General features: G+C 43.6%; 1 protein-coding gene and 1 pseudogene across 1 annotated transcript; one reads left to right on the forward strand and one right to left on the reverse strand.

Moving 5' to 3' along the window:
• Positions 1-11,140: 11,140 nt before the first annotated feature.
• Positions 11,141-17,198, reverse strand: LOC142768277 (uncharacterized). The gene is made up of 5 exons (XM_075870232.1): positions 17,166-17,198; positions 16,604-16,805; positions 15,932-16,065; positions 15,761-15,826; positions 11,141-11,293 (listed from the first exon to the last, which is right to left on the reverse strand). The coding sequence occupies exons 1-5, from the start codon at positions 17,196-17,198 to the stop codon at positions 11,267-11,269; spliced, it is 462 nt and encodes a 153-aa protein (XP_075726347.1). The 3' UTR covers positions 11,141-11,266.
• On the forward strand, positions 13,160-13,998 carry LOC119187367 (uncharacterized; annotated as a pseudogene).
• Positions 17,199-20,814: the final 3,616 nt, after the last annotated feature.

Below are 20,814 nucleotides of genomic sequence, written 5' to 3' on the forward strand. Positions count from 1 at the left end.
GCCTTCAGGCGTCGCCCCAATTGAACAATCACAGCGCACTGCTGGCATTGGCAATCAAAGGGCCATCTAAGCTTTTTTTTCGACAATTTTATTTGTAAGGCTTCTGAATTGTAAGCAAGGAAAACTGTTTTTAATTTCATTTCAGACATTCAGAAGCATGCTAAGTGTGAACGGGTAGAAAATTGGAAAGAGACGCACTTTTGGTGGTAGCGTACCGAATACAAGAGCTGGCCCAGGATGAGGGGCTGTCTCTGTATGATACCTTACACAATAAAGATATGAATCATTGACCCAAACTTACGAGCCTCACTGGAGAATAATAAAAAGGCTTAGCAAGCGAAATTGAGACGCTTAAAAAACAACACCAACAATCTAATCTCCTGTAACAGTGCCCACATAACCTAAACGCACACTCAGTTACTGCTGTTTGCTAGGGATGTAATGACATAAAAGTCTAACTCCCAGTGTATTTCCTATCGAGTTTTCAAAAAAATAGTTCCTGCTTACTGCCCAAGCTTCCCTTAACGATTACCTAAGTGGGACACATTACAAGGCATAATGGAAACAGAATGGCCTATCTGTACGCAAAGACACATTTACGTTAAGAGTAAGTCTATCTTTTGGGCGCTCTTTTTTGCGCTCCCAGTCCCCGAAGACATGTTATTGTAGTTTGACAGCGCACTCAATTCGACCTTGGTAAGCCGACAGGATGAGGTGAAAGAAGTGAAGTAGTTTTTATATTAATGGCGGAGGAACGTGAAGTTATAGCATGTGATGCCGTCTTACAAAAAGCTTCCGAAAAAGGTCATTGATGAATAGTTTGTATCAGCGACTAAATAACTGAAACAAACATCCTACGCCACGTGGCATACACACTAACGGCACGACAGAATCACGTTCGTACCCTGAATAAACTTTATGAAAATGGCAAAAGTGTTTTTGTCGGTAACGTATAAACCAGAAAAAGATCCAGGCGCTTCAGTGCGTCACTGACTAATTTTTCACTAGCCTTCCTAAGCTCATATACAACACTTCATGTACATTGTCTGATCAGGGTTTAATTATGTTTCACCCACATGAACTGTTATGACTGTCAGGCAAATTACACGCAGTGAAGTTAGGGAAGCTTGGAGATCGTTCAAAATCACATTTTAATATTGCGCGTTTGACGCGAACAGACTATCTTAGTCAAGGGCTAATGCGAGCACCAGTGATAATGATGCAAGGTTCTCCGACCGAAGCAAACAGGATGACGGGTTCCACTGCTGATCAGATTGCCGTCTATCCACGTTTACATTTGCAAATATAAGGCAACAGCGGGGATTTGTCCAATTTTAATTTTCCACGTTATTGCGGCCGTACGCCTCGTTCGATCAGTGGCGATGTTCGGTGGCAGATCCCATATCGCGAGTTTGATACAGGCTTCGGCGGTCGCACTTCAGTGGAAGCGAAGTGGTGGCAGAGGCCCGTGTACTGTGCGTTGTCAGTGCACATTAAGCAACACCAGATGGTTAACATTTCCGGAGCCCTCCACTTCCTTGTCTCCTATATCATATTTTGCTTTTGAGATGTAAAACCCGAGTCAATATTAATAAACTTTGTGTGCACAAGCTCCCCGGAGTAGCGCATTGAAAACGTCAACTGTTGCCTTTATGAAGGTGATCACCCAGTGACATTATCAATTTTCGTAACATGTGTAACTCGGTAGCGTTTTCAAACATTCTTTGCACATCTTGAAGATGAGTGGATACTTTTGAATTGGAGCTTTACGTTTGACCAAACAACAGATTTAGAATGCGGCAACGTGCTCCATGACATTAAGCTAGCCACACGTCCTTAAAACGCGACACAAAGCCTTGTAAATAAAAGGGCAACACAAGTACTTTGAACAGTTAAACATCTAAAGCCAAACACGCTTACTCTTTAAACTACTTCAACGAAAATTGCGTGGACTATTTGATCAGTGAAATACATTAAAGCCGGCTTAACGTGAACCTTTGAAACCTGTAGGCATTGCGAAAATATATGCGACATACTGGGGGTGAGAACTGTCCTAGCCGTATAGTAAATGTGACCTGCAAATCCAATTATGGTGAATTTTCTCAAAGAGACAATAATCATGTTTCGACGTACAAGCATGATCAGCATACGAGCACATAAATTTTAAAAACTCGTTACTGGGTGCGATTATCAGTTAATAAGTTAACTATTTCTATTGAAGTGTGGTAGCTGTCATTGTGGCGTGATTCCTTAAAGGCAGGGAGACAAAGAGTGTGCGCACAGTGGGAAGTCACTGGAACCAGATAAAAGACCTACCAGCCACGATGGTGTAATCGTAACCATGCTCGACTGCTTACCCTCAAGTCGCGAGGTAGAATCCCAGCCGCGGAGGCTGCATTTTAGATGAGAGCAATATTGTTGAGGCTGCCGTACATAGATCGAGGTGAACGTCAAAAAATCCCAGGTGTTCCAACTTGCCGGAGTCTCATGGTGTAATCCATTGGCATATTCGGAGCACTTCCAGCAATAATTTTCGTGCGCCATACAAAGCGAGTCTATTCCATAAGCTAATTGAGAGTGCTCGCTTCATGTTCTATTCGCAGATCTGGAGCAGCATCGTCGCGAGATCCACTACAGAGAGCACTTTTTTATGCACCGCGAAAACTGGTGGATTCAACACGATGTCGCAAGCGCCCCATGCATTGAAACGGTGCCAACTTTGGGCGTGCCAATGGACGCCGGTCGTGTCGATTGCGCCTCGCGTGGGAGTTGGCGTTTTGCAAGCTTGGCGCCACTGTGCAGAGCGCGTTCACTCACGCAAGAAAAGAGACGCGCGCATCGCATTCCTTTCTTTCCCTGGCATTAGAGTGCGCGGATTTCATTGATAGATTTCCTGCTGTTGCCCTCAGCCAGAGAGAGTGCTCCGGCGCGGAGTCCGTCAGCTACTCTGAATCTGCCAATAGATGACACCGTCACACAACAGTGTTCTTCATAATTATACCACGGTCTTGTGTTGTTAGGCAATTTCTACCACATAACGAACTAACCACCACGCACACACAACCTATACCTCTTGACATTCCACTTTAGTTTATTTTCACACTCTTTTCATTCTTACATTTATTTTCTGTTAGAACACTACAGGTACGACATCTCTAATCACCTAGAGCCAGAAACATCTGTTGCCTAGACTCGAATTTTCACTCTATTACACCTAATGTAGATCTATAACATGCCTACGTATTTCAACGTTTTAAGTAGCTTGCCAACAGGAGAGGTGCTACGCAGCAGGCATCAGGCAGGTCTAGTGCAGGCTTTGCCAACGAACTGCTGTGAGCCGCCTTGAACTCGCACCGTTAACTTGCTAGTAAGATATACTGAAGTGAACACATATTCATGATGCTTTTCAAAGTGTGCTTTTGTGTGCAGGTGTTCTGTGTGTGTGTGTGCGCGTGTTTGTGCGCGTGCGTGAAATCTTCAAGAAACCGTTGAAGAACTTTGCATAACAGGTGTTGCGATGTGGCTGTAAAGCTCGAGAGGTACACATCATGACTCGAGAAGGTACACAAAGCAACAAGCCACCCTCCATTCCTCCCACCTCTAAAAAAGATCGAAAAAATTCAAGCCTGTTATACTAGTTTTTGTACTTTAGAAATGAACGTTACTGAATTACCGTCAGCTTGAAAACTACGAAGCGATCTTCGTAACCTTGCCGTCTCCCGTGGCGTAGTCACGCTTGTCGTGACTACGCCACAGGAGACGGCAAGGTTATATATTGTCGACGGCAAGGTTAGAAAATGTCGAAGGACGTTCTGTCGGCCTTTCGGGGTTTTGCTAAAATGTTTTGCTTTAACCATGATGTTTCAGTTACCCGACACTATACGTGGTGTTTTTTAGGGCCAAATAACATGCCGCGTTGCTTCGTGGGCCATCTGCGAAGCAGTTATGAGTATGAACGCTCCTGCCGGTAGGGGTTGTTTTTTTGTTGGGCGTTTGGCAATAGTACGCGCCCTCAAAAGCGGCAACGTACTATTGCGCGACTTGACAAGCAGCTGACAAGCTTGTTCTGGTGTCCTGTGGGACCTACGTTTCTAATACAGTGACGAAGTCACAAGCTTTGTGAAGAATATAAATGAACACGATGTCGTCGTTTCTTGTGGCAAACGGGCTCTCAATAAATATTCTGTTGCTCGTTTATGAGCCAGCTAAAACTCTGCGTGTTCAAACAAGCTAACAAAGTTTATAACCCTACTGTCCTAATGGTGTAACCCTTCGAAGTCGCAAGAACATGGTTCGCATGATCTTCCAAGCAGCCTGCTAGTCGAGAAATTTTATCGCACTATCCCGGAGCTATGGCTCCTTCAGGCTCCTAACTGTGTCTAACACAGGCCAGATAAATCAGGACTCTTATATTGTTAATGTTTTCGCTAGCGACATTCTGTACAATCTTGAAATGCTACACAATGTTTCCCCAAAAGTTTAGAGGACTGTAGTAGTATCCAGCTCCACTAAACTATTCAGCGAGTGCCAGTATAAGCGAAATGCAGCTTCGGCTGTGTGTAATCTAAATGCAAGTATTGACCCACAGTTTATAAAATATTACAATGCTTACGTTGCTATGATAAGAAGTTAAATTTTTCCATAGGCTCTACTATGAAGTTACATCCAACTGTGTTGACAAGCGTGGTTGATGAGCTCATTGTGGTTACACATGACGAAAACAAATGTGTACGATGGGCTGCTTCAATTATCCACGTGCGTACTGTTTATTCAAACACTCAAAAATATTTTAATTTGTTAAGTACTTTTATCAGGTCAATAAAATGTTTGATTTGTTTTTTTTTACCTTCGGAAACTTTGAAGTTCACACAGCAACGTAATTTCTGAAGTAGATTAGTTGTGATTCTTTAAACTTTGTAGTTAAAAATGAATATGACAGCGCCTGTGCGAATGCACTCTGTTTTGCAGGACTTTCACGAAAAAAAGAAGCAGTGTTAACGAACCAAAAGACGAGGGTTGAACCTTGATTCAAAACTTCTTTGCAGTGTTTCGCTATCTTCACACCTCGTCCTATCGTTCATTTTGTTGCCCCCCTCTCTTTTTTTCTCAGCCTTATCTTGCTTTGTCTTTATCTAATTATATTCTTGAGACTTAACTCTGCCACCTGATTTTATGGTGTTACTTTTATCTCTTTTCAAGAGAACTTAGCAAAACACTATTGCGCTGCAATGAACTGAAGGTCTGCGAATACTTCAAAAGTCTCAGTGAAGGGCGTGAGCAGTTATTGTGCGTTTGAATGAAATAAGATGTGACGAAAGCCAGAAATATCTCATGCAGAACAAAACAAGTATTTATTATTAGGGCGAGAAACCACCACTAGAAGTTTCGAAAGTTACTGTAAAGAAGAAACTCATCTAGGTCGCGTTAGTAAGTGTTAAAAAAGTTTGACAGAACGTTGTACCTGCTCTCATTCTCTTCTTTGAAGCTGTTCTAACCATGACTTGGACACCACGTGTATCCTGTGAATACGCTGAACAAGTGTTTTTTTTTCGTGAAAACGCAAGGTCTACTGTTTCAGTTCTTCGATTGCAAGAGCATACAGTGAATTAGAAAAGTGAACGTGAAATCTCGCCGCATACGCAACCACGGAAAGCTACATCGCAGACAGCAAAGGACTAACGCAAATTTCACTGAACATACAAATAAATGAGTGAACTTCACTAAAAGACGTGGTAGTAATAAACGAGATTTGTTTTTTTAATGTGGAGCTATTTAAGTTCCTGTGTAAATTAGCAATCCTGGCATTACCAATTATATCTGCCTTTTATCAACACTACCTGCTTCATGTGCATTTGTTCCACGTCTTCAAAATAATATTTCTACTGTGCAAGAAATACAGAGTGACGTGCTCTCACAGCAGGCGCCCACAGAGAAAACCAAGCATGGTTGTCGGCTGATGGTGAAGACAACACCACACTCTAAGAGGAGACAAAGCAAGTGGTGTGTATGCTTGGAGAAGCAGTGCGAAGTTGCTGCTTAATGTCTCTGAAAAGCACACATGCATAACTGCATTAATTGTAGGTCGCATACATGTCTTGTTGATGACCACGACGACATGGCACACAGTGACGACAGTAAATGCCTCTAGAGGTCACCACTGGAACTACGGTTATGGTGCGGGACTTCACAATGATAAGGGGCCGGTGGACTTATGACTAGCTGCTCAGGGCACATGCTTCGCCAAATTATATAGTTTTGCAAACATGCAACGCAAAGTGTCGAAAGCCTATTGTGAAACGCAACAACGCCCGCCGAAGATATGAGCGTGACCAGGTGAGGAGGGGAAAATACCTAAAATAAAAATTGCCAGATCCCACGTACAGTGTGATTCAATGATATGCGAAGCACGTATAAGGTACCGGTGTTCACATTTGCACTGCCGACAACCTCTCACTCCGTGCTTCTTGGGCACCTCGGCCACTCAAGGGTGCTGTGAAAGCACTCTCCGCCAAGGATACCACTGCAGTGAGTACGCTACTCAAGGAGTACTCCATATCTTCGGACGTCACCCATGGATCCACAGGTGGTTCACCTGAAAGCCCCGTCGATCTCTTTCAACAAAATGGCAGCATAGCCACGTAGTGAATGATGGATAGTGGGGCGAAGCACCTGTCCATTCATTTGTTCTTGCTTCCGTCCATCCATGCGTGTGTCTGTGTGGCCGCCCGTGCGTCCATTCGCCCGTCCGTGCGTGCGTCTGTTCGTGCGACCGCACGTTCATATGTGCATTCATCCCTGCTTTCGTCCATGCATCCGCTCCTGCGCCCGTACATGCGTTCATCCGGTTGCGCAGCCATCCGTGCGCCCGTCCATGCAGCTTCCTGAGTGTTCGTTCGTATACCTAATCAACACTCCAAGTACCACCATGTCGCAACTTTTCATCGTATATTCCTCATATAGAAGCACCGCCATCCAGTGGGCATTCCAAGGACTGAGCCAGAGGAGGCACACGCACACTTTCTTGCGGCTTGCGCTTCGTGTCTACATCCTACCTTTAACCACCTCGAGCTCATGGTATATACTAGTTCACAGTATTCATGGCACTGTGGCCCAACGCTCGCTAAACCTTTATAAAACCTAGGAGGTGAGGCCCAGCGAGTATAACGTAGCGACCCTTTCTTGTCTTCTGTGCGTTGTTGAACAATGAAAAATTTTCTGCGTGCGCGTTAAATAAAAGCCAAGTTCTCCTGTCTCTCATTCCACCTTAGCAGCCATTGGAATGTACATTGAGAACTGTCTTTTATTGTTCAACAACGCACAGAAGAAATCTCTCACCGGCACCACATAGGAGGTCAAAATGTTATACTTGTTACACACTACCACAACGGCTACGAGAGATGAACAAGTGCGAGGGATGAACATGGCTAGCATGACGGCGCCTTTACGCATTGGTACGCTGAATGTACGTGGTCTAGGAACGCGTCGCAAACAGTACCAGTTGAAACGCTTGATGCAAGAAAAAGACCTTGACTTGCTCGCGGTCCAGGAGACTAAAGTTAGTACTGAGGACGCGACTGATAGCTTGGTAGCAGGATTTTCATTGCGGTACAACGCGTGTGTGAGCTATGCAGTGGGAGCATCAGCCGGATGTATTATTTTTGTCAAGAACTCTCTTGGTATTGTAGTTGAAGAGGTCAAAATTTGCCTGCATGGGCGTTTTGTTTTGTGTGACTTTTGTTACGGGAACAATAAATTCAGAGTTATCTCTGTATATGCACCTACAAATTCGAGAGACAGATGTTTGTTTTTTCGGGAAATGCAAGCGTACTTTGAATGTCAGAAATATGTGATTCTGTTGGGTGACTTCAATTGTGGTTTGACCCAAGAAGATTGCACGTATACTGCTAAATTAGGTGATGAAAGCGTTGGTTTGCTTAGAGACAGCCTTAATAAATACTTTTTACATGACGTAGCTCTGTTTGCGATGGGTGGCAGTAGCCAGCACTTCACACATTTTCAAGGTTCAAGTCACGCACGACTAGATCGAGCATATGTTTGTTCTGAGATTGTACCTATATGTCAGAACTATGACGTTTATGCTGTTTCCTTCAGTGATCATTGCTTATTTTTGTTTGAGATAGGTAGAAAGTGCAAAAAGAAGGTTTTATGAGAAACATGGAAACTGAATACTAAGATAATTACGCACGAAGGGTTTGTAGATAAGACAAAGAAGGAAATCGAGAATTTTTTCAAAAACGCAGAAAGGAGTGCCACGGAAAGATGGGAATTATTTAAGCAAAAGATAAAAATGAATGCAATAGAGTGCGGTTGCTACATGCAGTATGAAGCTCGGAAACAGGAACGTGAGCTACGGGCAGAGCTGAATGATTTGGTGAATATTGAAGCAGAAAACCCGAGCTTATTCGCAAATCCACTGCAGGTTGTCAAAAACAAAATTGAATGTCTTGAAGAAGATAAATATAAAGGCGCAATTATACGAGCAAGAGCTGAGAGATACCTCGTAGGTGAAGCCCCGACAAAGCGAGCTTTGTCAGATGAAAAGGCATATGCTCGAGCTCACGACATACTAGAGATAGAATGGAATAGTAAAATATTGAAAGAACATAAAGATATTATGAAAGCTTTTGAAAACTATTATCAGGACTTGTTTGCTTATCGCGAACCAAAGGACCCGGGTTTTATAGAGGAGTTCTTGATAGAAATGCCGACACTTAATGCTGAGGGCACAAGTTTATTGGAAATGTCTATTAGTATAGGGGAAATTGATAGGGCTATCGATGATCTCGGCGTGGGCAAATCACCTGGTCCAGATGGCATTAATGCCGCCTTTTACAAGGCGTTCAAGGAGGATATGGCCGCCGCATTGCATGAGGTTTTTTCAGAGTCTTTAGATCGCGGAGCTTTGCCTCCATCGTTCAATCGAGCACACACCTTGCTGATTCCTAAAGGGAAAGAGCAACATGTTTTACGCAAAGTGACAGGATACAGGCCAATCACGCTAACAAACGTAGATTATAAGGTGTTTATAAAAGTTCTGGCTAGGAGGTTGCAAGGAGTTATATACAAGTTGGTCGGGTCACATCAGACTTGCGCCATCAAGCGTAAGAGCATATTCACGAATATTCATGTTGCCAGGAGCATTTTGAAGTATTGGGACGCTGCGCTCCTAAATGTAGCTATGTTGCAAATTGATCTAGCCAAGGCTTTCGAAATGGTTCCACACAATTTGCTCTTCATGCTAGCTGAGTACGTTGGTCTTGGTGCGATCATATGTAAAGGTATTAAATTGGCATATAAAAATTCAACCACAAATTTAATTGTGAATAGAGAACTCTCACAGCGCATACAAGTACTTTCCTCCGTGTGACAGGGGTGTCCTTTAAGTCCTTTGCTCTTCGCTCTATTTTTGAAACCATTGTGTCAGAAAGTGATTCACCATGCAGGGATTAATGGTTTCAGGTTGCAGTCATGTGAAGTGCGTGTTTTGGCATACGCTGACGATATTGCCTTTTTTGCAGTTGATAGAGAGAGTGTCACTTCGTTATTAAAAATCACTCAAAAGTTTTGTGACACGAGTGGAAGTTTAATGAACAAAGAAAAAAGCATTGGTTTATGGCATGGTAATTGGGACCTTACGCCCAGTTCTTTTGGAAATATTCAGCGGCTCACGATGCCTAGTCGTTACCTAGGGGTACCATTGGACAGGTATCAAGACAATGAAGCATTTTGGCTTGAAAAGGTTGAAAAACTGCGCGCGACCGCCGAAGAATGGGGCGGTCGTGGCTTATCAATTTTCTCTCGGTCAGCTGTATGCAAGGTGTTTCTGGCTGCTAAAATTATGTACCTTTTGCAAGTACTTAGTTGTAAGCGTAAAACCATTCACAAAGTCCACAGGATATTCACCACGTTCATCTGGAGCTCTACGTGGGAGAGAACATCTAGAACGAACTTGTTTCGGCGAGTTAAGCAAGGAGGGCTGTCTCTGTGTCATCTGTTTCTTAACCAAGTAATATCACGTTTCCTGCTCAATACAGACCAGAGAGACTCTTTTTTAAGTTCTTTATTTCAAACAACGCTGTTCCACCACATGCCTGACTTCTTTGTATCTTCAGACAGGTCAGAACGACACACCTTGTCACCGTTCTTGCGCGAAGTGGTGTTCTCATATCGTTTCTTAAGGGCGAGCTTTTCTATAGATTACCTAACTAATGTGAAAAGAAAGCGCCTTATGAAAGACCTAATACAGAATGTTTTTCCTGTGCCCCTGTACCGTTCAAGGTATGAAAAATCATATGGTCATGACGTACTAAAGCGAGTGAAAAACTTGTGTATACCACCCAATGTGAAAACCTTCTTTTTTAAACTTCATACGGGAACCTTGCCAGTAAAAACGTGGCTTGAAGAGAGAGGGATGTATGTACCATGGGGAAGCAGCTGTCTCCTGTGTAACAAACCTGAGACCATTGAACATGTGTTTATTGATTGTAAGAACGCTATTTTCTTTTGGGACATTTTACAGAGAACTTTAAAAAAAGATTTACCTCTTACTTCATTTGGAATTTGTTTTTTGCCTTGTGATAGTTCTGTGCAAAATTTGGATGTTATATTTGTACTTGGTTTTCATTCGGTTTGGCGTAGTATGCTATCGTACAGACACTGTGATATGAGAGTTCTATCCGTTAATGAGTTTTTCGTGGAAGCTGTTATAAAAGTGCGAGATGTTTATAAGACTACCGACTGTAATGCAGATGTAATGTCTTTTTTTGACGCGTTGTCACGCATGAAACACGTGTGATAGTGATTGTCATATTAGCTTGACCTGTAGTCAAGAAGGCAATAAAGAAAAAAAAAAGAACAAGTGCCGTTATGGGCCTAGTGCGCTGCAGTTTTGACTGGACAGGTGGCGCCACCCGCGACGTGGCGCGCTCCTAGTCAGTCGTGTCGCGAAGCGAGTGAGTACGGTCGTGAGCATGGCAGCTCGAAAAGACCAAGATAAATCGCGGTCAAAAAGAGCCAGAACTGTGTATTATTGTGTGTACGGCTGTCACAACAGCTACAGAAACACTGCCAGTAAGGTGCCAAAGATAAAGTTCTACGGATTTTTTGGAGGCCGTACGAGACCAAGCGACGGGAGCATTGAATCAGGGCGGTGAGACGTGCAAGGTAAACAGACGCTCTTTTTTTTCTGGGTTTTCTTGGCCTTCATTGTGCATAAATGGCGATCGTGGTCGTCAACTCTGCCTTTTTAGTCCTGATGGAGGCCTTTGGCAGCCTGCGAAGAACCAAATGTGCATATGCAGTGCCCACTTCGTGGGTAATGAGAGAAGTTCAATAGCACAACACCCAGCATACATTCCGACACTTTTTTCGAAGTGCTATGGGAAAGGCGACGCCGTAATACCTTCTACGAAGCTTGAGAGATATCGGCGGTGAGTACGGATGTTCGTATTATTGATTTACAAGCATGATTTTCACTTTCAAATTTGTTTTCCTGCGTTTCTCGCTTGCATACTCATCTCGTCACCGTCATCTCGCTACTCACTCAAACGGCCAACTGGGTTCAATGAAAGTAATATATGTGGAGAAAAAAAATGTCTGGTGGCCAACATCTGGTGTCATGGCAGTGAAAAAACGGTCAAGTTAGCATAGTGGATGCATAGCAAATGACCTCACAGGGTAGCATGCATGAACCAGCGTTCCTACGCTACGGCTTTAGTAAAATTCAGTTATTTTTAAAGCTTAAAATACGGTTTTGGTTGGTTATGTGGGAATTCATGATCTAAGCGAGCTATATTTTCTAATGGCACCTGTGCAGTACGGAGGGAAAAAAAGGTTTTATGGGGTCACGCAATGTTATTTTCGCAATTGCACACTACAAAGATGACTACGCTGCAGAGACCCACTACAGTGTCAATATATGTTTCTAGCCTCATTAACGATTCAGTTATGAAATCCACGCAAGTGATGCGAATTGAGACGTATGCACCTACGGCACTGTATTGGTTTCAAAATGGAGAGTTTGCCACATGAATGCTCTTCTCTCGTAGAAAGCAGGCAGCATAGTGAATATTAGACAGCGTTTGGCAGAGTATTAAAGGGCTTTCAATAAAAGAAAACGATTACATGAGTTTCAAGGGCCTTAAAAGTGTGCTTTTCATTTTCAAGGGCTTTGTGGGGTTTAAGGACCTCTACACTCCCGGAAACATAATTGTACAAACATTTATATTGTACCGTTCCAGACTTGAACATCGTGGATCTGCAGCTGCAGGAAAGCCACCTGTAAACACTAAAACACCAGGTGAAGCTTCACCACAAGAAGAGGGCATTCTTGGTGGCACTGTGGAGCACATTGCTGGCGCCGAGGAGCCCATTGCTTTTGCATCTGTGGTAAGCTCCGTACTTGCAACAGGCACACTAGGGGTACCTTGAACGAAGTATACAACCGTGAGATGGCAGATAATGTAGATAAGATCGGTCTTTATAGCTATTCTTGTAAGATCATGGTGACAAATGTCAATCTCCACAATCATGTCGTGTGTCAAGCTGATTAACAGCAAGCAACGCTTTTAACGCTGACCACCACACTTGTGATACACAGAGTGATAAGGCACAACAACTTTGCATTCAGCGCACGAAAAGTTGCACAGTTGGCCATAAAAAAACTGTAAAGAGCTTCTGCTCATCAGAAATATGAGATGACAAAATAACTTCCTACAAGGGCTTTCTGTAATCCACGCATTGATCCCTGCTTCTCTTACTTCCCATTTAGAGTGTGATGTAGAACAGTAACCACTAACAGGGCACAAATAACCGACACTGATAACTGTGAAGCAACTGCAGCTTCCTGGTGTACTCGCACAGTTAGAACTGCTTTGTTTACAGTGTGAGCATGATTTCTGCTGCAGTTCTGCATCTTGTGACTGCCTGTATTTGGATACACTTTGGAAACAATATCACAATAATTTAGGAGTAATGAAATCACAAAAACATGTGTTTCATATTTTCTGGCAACTCAAACTGAAGAAAGTCATACCAGTGTTCCTTGCAGCGTTTTTATTTTTCTGTCATCGGGAGGCTCAGCAAGTACGCAGGTGTGCCATTCAAACACTACGCATACAGAAGTGCGGGCAACGCCAGCCACAACAATGACAAGCACAGGACCGGACGAGCGTAGCCGCGTGTTCCTTGGGTACAGCTCTCTCGTTGATCGACCAGATGCTTTCAGGGAACTCTGTGGTGTTAGCAGTCATGTATTTGCTTTGCTGACATTCATACTTTCTCCTATCAATGCTCGGTGGGTCGATGTACCAGTTTCACAAAAGCTGGTGATGTTCCTCATGAAATTAAAGCTGGGTATTTCATTTGCTAGCCTTGAAGCACTTGTCGGTTTGCACCGCACATGGGTTAGCCGTATTTTTTTCTTCGTATTGAGCAACTTGCTGACTGCCTTGACGGAATTCATACCAAAGCCATCTCTTTCTGCTGTCCAAGCATCAATGCCAGCATGCTTTAGGTTACATTATCCTCTATGTAGATATATTATAGATTGCACAGAGATACGTACTGAGGAGCCATCTACTGTAGAACAAAAAGGGCACTCTTTTCACACTATAAGGTTTGTCGCACATTGAAATTTTTTATAGGAATTCTGCCAAACGGGCTTCTGACATTTTTGTCAGATGCATATGGGGGACGGGCATCTGACACGCGCATAAAATTACAGTCTGAATTTCTTGACAGGATAGAACCTGGTGATATTGTGTTAGCAGATAAGAGCTTTCCGGGCATTAAAGCACCAACTGAAGGCCAGAAAGCAATGTTGGTTTTGCCACCCTTTTCAAAAGAGAATGTGCAGTTCACTCATGAAGAATTGTTGGAGACGTATAATGTTGCTCAGGTGTGCATCCATGTTGAGAGAGTCATTCAACGTGTGAAGAGAGAGAGAGAATAAAATGAGGGAACGGCAGGGAGGTTATATAGAAAATGGAGCATCCGGTTTGCTACCCTGCACTAGGGGAAGAAAGATTGGAAAGAAAGCGAAGAGGGAAATAGACGCGCGCGAAAAAAAGTGGGGGGGGGGGTGAAAATGTTTAATGTGCTAAATACGAGAATTCCTGTTGACCTGATTCATAACATGGGTGATATTATGCGTATGTGTTGTATCCTTGCTAACCTTCAGATGCCGATTTTAAGCGAACGTAAGCGTGACAGTGAAGAACAGCATAAGGGCTCCAAAACAATATTTGCTTGAAACCTATTGTTATGGCAAATAAGTTCTCTTACTCATATTCGTCCCCCAAACAATCCATGAAAGCATGTACAATCAGCCAGAGGCCTTTCAGCATGCCAGCAAATGCTACTAATGATCCAAGGAAAGATTCAGACCCAACAGTTGCAAGAACAAATAACTTGTATTCTGATTAATAGGTGCACACATACGCACTCTGGCTAACTAAACACCAGGAAAACACAGATCCATTACAGGAATTAAACAACATATAATAAATAAACTATACATATATGTGAAATAAATACCCAGAATCAACGAATGAATAATATTTACAACATCTACAGCCTTGCAGGGGAGTTTCGCTGGGCTCAGGTAAAAATTATGTTCACCCAATCAAAGCATGAGCACATGCAATACAAAATGAGTAATAACACAAATGCTTCTTTATATTGATTGGCATTCTTTTCTCAGCCAGTAGTTCTTGGCAAAGCTTGATTCTTGAAGCAGCTGCTCACATGATGCAGTCCAACGCTGGACACTGTTTTTTTACATTACAGGACAACGTTGGACACAGTTTTTTTACATTGCGTTTTGTTGTTCTGTACATTGTGCCTATTTTGCATTTGTGTGTTTTGAAATCACTCTACATGACCGTTGTGCATACGTGACGAATAAAATGAAATTCGGTACAATACACTGTTTGCGCTTTTACTTGACCTCGCTGAGTGGTTCCCACAGCGAGCTTGGTTAAAGAGACATTAAATGTAAATAAAACGTTTCCTGTTATAACGAAAGGTTAATGCTTGATAATCTTTAAAATATAAGTCTTATGAACATGTTATGTAATGAACTTGACTAATCGAGAAATAAGCTAACTTTAGGACACAATGCGCTACGAATCAGACATGCTGGATTAAAATCTCTATGACGTAGAACATCCTCAGTACAGTTATTAACTAGTAGTGAAACTACGCATGACCAGATGGAACATTCCAGTGCATCACCAAGTTAAATGTGTCGACACTTGAAGTTTAACATCTAAACGGATGAATTCACTTAGAGCAATTTGAGAGCTGGCTTAACATGTGTTTGAAATAAAACCACTCTAGCTTGGGTATTTACTCACTCAGAAACTTCTCATCCCTTTTAATTATTATACTCAGTTTCTGTTTTTTTTCGAGTACACAAAAAGCAATGCTTTTCTAAGGTTTAGGATGTACAGCGCAACCATAATTTGTGTGTAATATGGATGTGTCTTCCTCAGTGCTAGCCTGCCGTTAACTTAATGTATGTACTTAGTGTGGCAGATCATCTTTTCTGCAACAAGCACTTCTTGATTTCTCAGTGAGAAAGGGCATTTGATCTCCACTGCGCAAGCTGTGCCATCAGCCAATATGATTTTATCCGGACTGCAGCAGAGCCAGGGCTGTTGGGGGTGCACAATCAGTCCAACCTGCTCATGAGAATTGAATCAGTGAACGGTAAAAATTTTTGCAGCTGTGGTTTTACCTCAATAACAGGAGCCCGTAAGGCCCTAGCAAGCTCTCGCCTGGCTTCGTATTCCTTGTTTTTTTCCTGAAAAATGACAGGTTTGTATATTAATAATATACGAAAGAAATAACAGCAACAGTGGTGGAGGATTTTTCACATGGTTAATATGGCATATGACAGATTGTTTACCATAGCAAGTGGCCGCAGTGGAAAACGGACGTGGCCTAGCAAGTGACTCTGTAAGGCTGTCAAATTCTCCTTCCCTTGTTTTGATCCTGTGAGCGGTTGAACTCGTAATACGGAGGCGCCGATCGTCCTGCCACCTGTAATTAGCAGTATGGTACACAGAGTAAAACAGTGAACAATATTATGCCAGGCCAGACAACTGGCCATTTACACTACTCATGACACACCTTTGAACTTTAAATTGATCCCTAGTTCGGAGTTCAATATCTCAGATTTCAGCTGCGCTTCTGCGAACAGCTGTCTTATAAAACACCCTTTCAGGGCTTGTCAAGGGGGCCAACATGTCGCAGGTTTTAATTTTCAAAGGAAGTGTGCATCCAACTTCCATCACGTGGTAAATACTGCGCTCCTGTTCAAGGATTTCTCTCATGTGTTCGGGATCTAAGTGTCTATTCCTATCCTCAGTAGAAGCGGTAATCACTGCACTGCTTTCATTAGCTGAGCAACTCTCTGCATCCTGAACCTGCCTTAGGGCGCACTTCAAATTCGGAAACTGTCACAGCATTACCGTCGCACACAACGGCTTTAGTGTGGGCGCTGGCAAAAGGCGACCAGGGTGGGCGATAGTAGCATGTTTTTATTGAAGCACCTGCCATATGGTATTCAATGTTTTACCTGTAAAAAAGTCCTTGATCTTCTTCGCGTCTAGGAGCGGGACCGCCGAAGGCCCCAGCCAGGCACATGGTAGGTCCGTGCACGATGCACTTTCCCACTTTTTTACACATACTGCCAAGGCCACGGCATGCTTACACCAACCTCGGCACCAAGCCTTACACGTGCCGCTGCCTGCCACTATGTGCCTTGGTTGTGAAGACAACTGGAAAATAAAGGCGTAGAAATTATCGAATAGCCAGAACGAATGGGCAGGCACAAAAAGGGAAAGTCTGAACACCGACAATGAAGACTCCTGTTGAATAACAAGAATGGGCGTGAAAGTTGCGAACGTCATTGCTTGATAGAGACAAATGATATTTTAATGCGAGAGCAATTATATCGACAGTCTCGACGGGATTTTCTATCGCTGTCGCGTCGCGTATCAAGTTCAAATATGTAAGACCTCTCGAACATCTTTGAAGCGGAGATCAAACGAGCCGGCCCATCTCCGTCGCTTCGAGGCGCATGCGATACGTAAATGCGATACGTAAGTAAAACAAGATCTTGATTAAATATTGCTTACCTGTAAGCGCACGTCGTAGTCAAGGCTCTTCATTTGAGCAACACATTTTCTGATAACGTCAGAGCGCCCATTTGCAGATATAATCTCTTCCTTGACGCCGTATACGTGGTTGCTGGCGTATAGATCAATGCCTCGGTGAAGACTGTTTCTTTTGAAGTAATCATCCACGTTTTCAATCCAGCGGAATCCCCGGAACAACACACGCTGCTCGTTCCGCGTTGCCATTGCTTCACTCGTGCGGGCCATCCACCCGCAACATGTCGTGACAGGCTCACGCGCGCGGCCGCTACTTGCGGTGCTGGTTGTACAAGCGGCGCAGCGCCACCATACCAGCTCTCGAGGCCGATAAGGAGCTTCGGCCCTAAAACATCACACGACTCCGCTTCGCGGACAAGGCCTTGACAGCAGCGACCTCAGTGCTCATCCCTGTGGTCTTGCAAGTACAGCACGTGATCGATGAAGCGTTGACCGCAGCTGCATCGCAAGGTCATAGAGGAAGCTCACCAGAGAGCCACAGAGAGCTTCGGCGCACCCTTACCGAGTTTTCCCACCAACTGAGCTGGCTCGCATCATTATTTTAAGGAGTTTCGCATGCCGTGTCAATACCACTGCCCGCCTTCGAACTACCGGGGTTTCACGGTTTCCAGTGCAATGCAGAGAAATGGGTGGCAATTGTCAACGCTCTCGAAGATCGCGAAGCCTGGACGGACCAAAAGAAGCGGTACAAGGCTATAGAGCGCCTTCAAAATACTACCACGGCGTGGAATCGATACGAACTTGACGGGCTGGAGCACCAAGCTCATAGCTGCATGCTTTTAAATGCAGTCACCACCACCTCTAGACGACCACCCAGTGTAACGCGACCACTACCAAGATGGAGTTCAGGTCTACCTCATTGAGGCTGCAACTGCAGAGCGCAGCTCATCGACCAGCAGTTTGGGAGCTATCTCTAGAGAGAACAGCCGAATCGCCTTGGTTTCGTCACCATTCCAGAAGGACATTTGCCCAGAAAATTTCGGTGGCCGCGTTGGCGTTACACACAGGTTCTCAATGAAACACCAGCACTCAGGCCATTGATACACCCCGAGCAGACGTAGAAGGCATCAGTCATATCGGAAGCCTAGCGCTCATGGTCGACGCAGCGATCAACGGCCGTTCCGGACGGCTGCGGCGGCTGCGTTCCCGATGGAGGCAGAAATGTTGTAAGGTCATGTGCTCAGATTTGGACTGTACGTTAGTAAACCACAAGAAATCAAAATTTTAGGTGCCCTCCATAACGGCGTTTCTCGTAATGATATGATAGTTTTGGGACGTTAAACCTCATATGTCTATCATTCAAGCCATTCCAGCAGCCTTGATGCTAGTATGATGACAGCAGAAAGTGTCCTACTTTAGCACCCAATATACCACCTGAGATCAGCCCGCTTCAACAAGACGTGGGACCACCGCCGTAGAATTCACTACTGACCGGTCGGACTGAAATCATCTGTCAAGGCCGTGTCTACGATTCAACAAACTGAGAGAACGCCACAGAAAGTAACAAAAGAGACATGAAGATACCCCGTGAACAACGCAGAAAAGTAGACATCATCCTATTAGCTCTGCTTCTCACGCGCGCCGACTAGAAGCAAAACGTCTGTTGCCACGACGATGCAGGATACAATGCCAAACACATCTGTCAATCCAATGCTACATGAACTCCGAGCCTTGTTCGTTCCTCCTGAGACCTCAAGTCGTGTCACCATCAGAACATATGTTCAGGGTGGGGTTATGCTATCCAGGGCGCAACAGCCAGACTTGTTCGCCAGAGCTTGCCTAGATATCACAGCACTGCCAGAGCTCCCCTACATATTTGGTTTACCAGAACTCCCATGGATATGACTCTCTGCTGAGAAGATTTTGTGCGAGTTAAGGAACTCCATTTTAAATCGAACTACTGCGCATTTCCAGCTAGCACAAAAATGATATGAAGCTGCTTCGAAGCGGATTGGCCAATCCAAAACAAACGTCTTCTAACGTTCGTTTTCGGGTGCTTCCAGGAAAGATATAAGTGCTTCAGGTGCTTTCCCGAAGATATACCTGAAAACGTTCGTTCTCGGGTATATCTTCGCTAATATCTGGCGTGAAGACAATACGAAGAGGGTCTACATTTCTTCTTTTAGAAAGTCAAAAAAATATGTTCTTCTAAGGTTGTATTCGGCGACCACCATAAGCCTTGAAAAGTAAGAATAAACACTTTTACAAGGAGGACAGTAATGTCTGTTTTTTCTTTCCTTTTTATGTCCCTCCCCTTCTTCTTGCTTTCTCATGCTTCTATAGCTTAGCCGCTTTCCTCTCCTGAATATGCGCTTTCTTTCCGATACATATTTAAGGTAGACCAACGAGTGACTGTCGGCAGGTTCTTCGCACTTGTGATGCATATTAGCAAAAATAAATAATGTGAGGGGCAGAAGTACAGCGATAAAAATATTATTATATCGTCACGCACCAAGAGCCGTGAAGACAAGACAGGAACAGTGGGGCAGAAAGACAGGAGCGTGTTTGCTTGCTTGCTTGTTCTTTTCTTTTGTGGCTCTCATTCACTAAGGGGGGTTGGCCAAGAAGCCGGTGGTTAATGCAAGTCAATACCTTTAGGTTTTCTAGACTAGGTGAATAAAATTACTGTGTTTTGACTGTGAAATTACTTTGGCGCAATTCAAAAAAAAGAAAAAAAGGGGGGAGGAGAGAAATAATAGAATTTGTTGAATATCTGAGGTGTAATCGTTATATCAAATTCTTCTGAAAGTTGAATTATTGCAGCGTATAAGCTAAATGTTAAGGGGTAGTGTGGCTAGTAAAATTATAGAGCTGATCACTGACTCAGCAAGTTAATCTTCTTGTGTTATATACGAATTCGCACAGAGCTCCGCAGATGTTTTTGTCGCTGTGTCCCAATGAAGTGGCCCCAAAAGACAAAATATTGTGAGTATGAAGTGATATTCCTAGTTTTCTGAATAAAACTTTGAAGCAATTTTTTCTTTGATTTTTGAAACGGTGACATGTGATAAGAAAATGGTCGATATGTTCAGGTTCGTTACAGCTTGAGAACAGAGGGGATGGCACCAGGCCAGACCTGTTTAAGTAGAAATTAGGAGGTGATATACGGCAACGTCATTTTGTTATCAAGACTTTCAATTTACGCGTGGGACACCATTTATGATTCTATGTCAAGTGCAGGTGCGAGAAATCTGGATTCGGTATTTGATGAGTGCAGGTGCGAGAAATCCGGATTCGGTTTTTGATGAGTCTTCAAGAAGGGAAAGTTTTCTAAACCTCGCTGCTGTTACATAAGCTGTAGGAGGCATGATTGGCACAATCGGAAGATCAAGAGATGTTGGCGCAAGTGTGTCAGCCATCTCGTTTGTAAATATACTACGATGGCCTGGCACCCATATTCGCACTAGATGAATGTTTGCTGGGATTAATGATTTAGAAGTTTCTAGCACTGCTGATGTCGACGACGATGATAAAAATGAACACACGGAATACGAGTCTGACACTATAACAGCTGTCGAATGACTCGCAGGAAGTTTACAAATAGCTAGTATAACGGCCATCAATTCCGCTTCAAATATTTGTGTATAATCTGGGAGGCGTAATGAAAATGACC

The sequence above is a fragment of the Rhipicephalus microplus genome, chromosome 8, assembly GCF_043290135.1.
Source record: "Rhipicephalus microplus isolate Deutch F79 chromosome 8, USDA_Rmic, whole genome shotgun sequence".
NCBI lineage: Eukaryota > Metazoa > Arthropoda > Arachnida > Ixodida > Ixodidae > Rhipicephalus > Rhipicephalus microplus.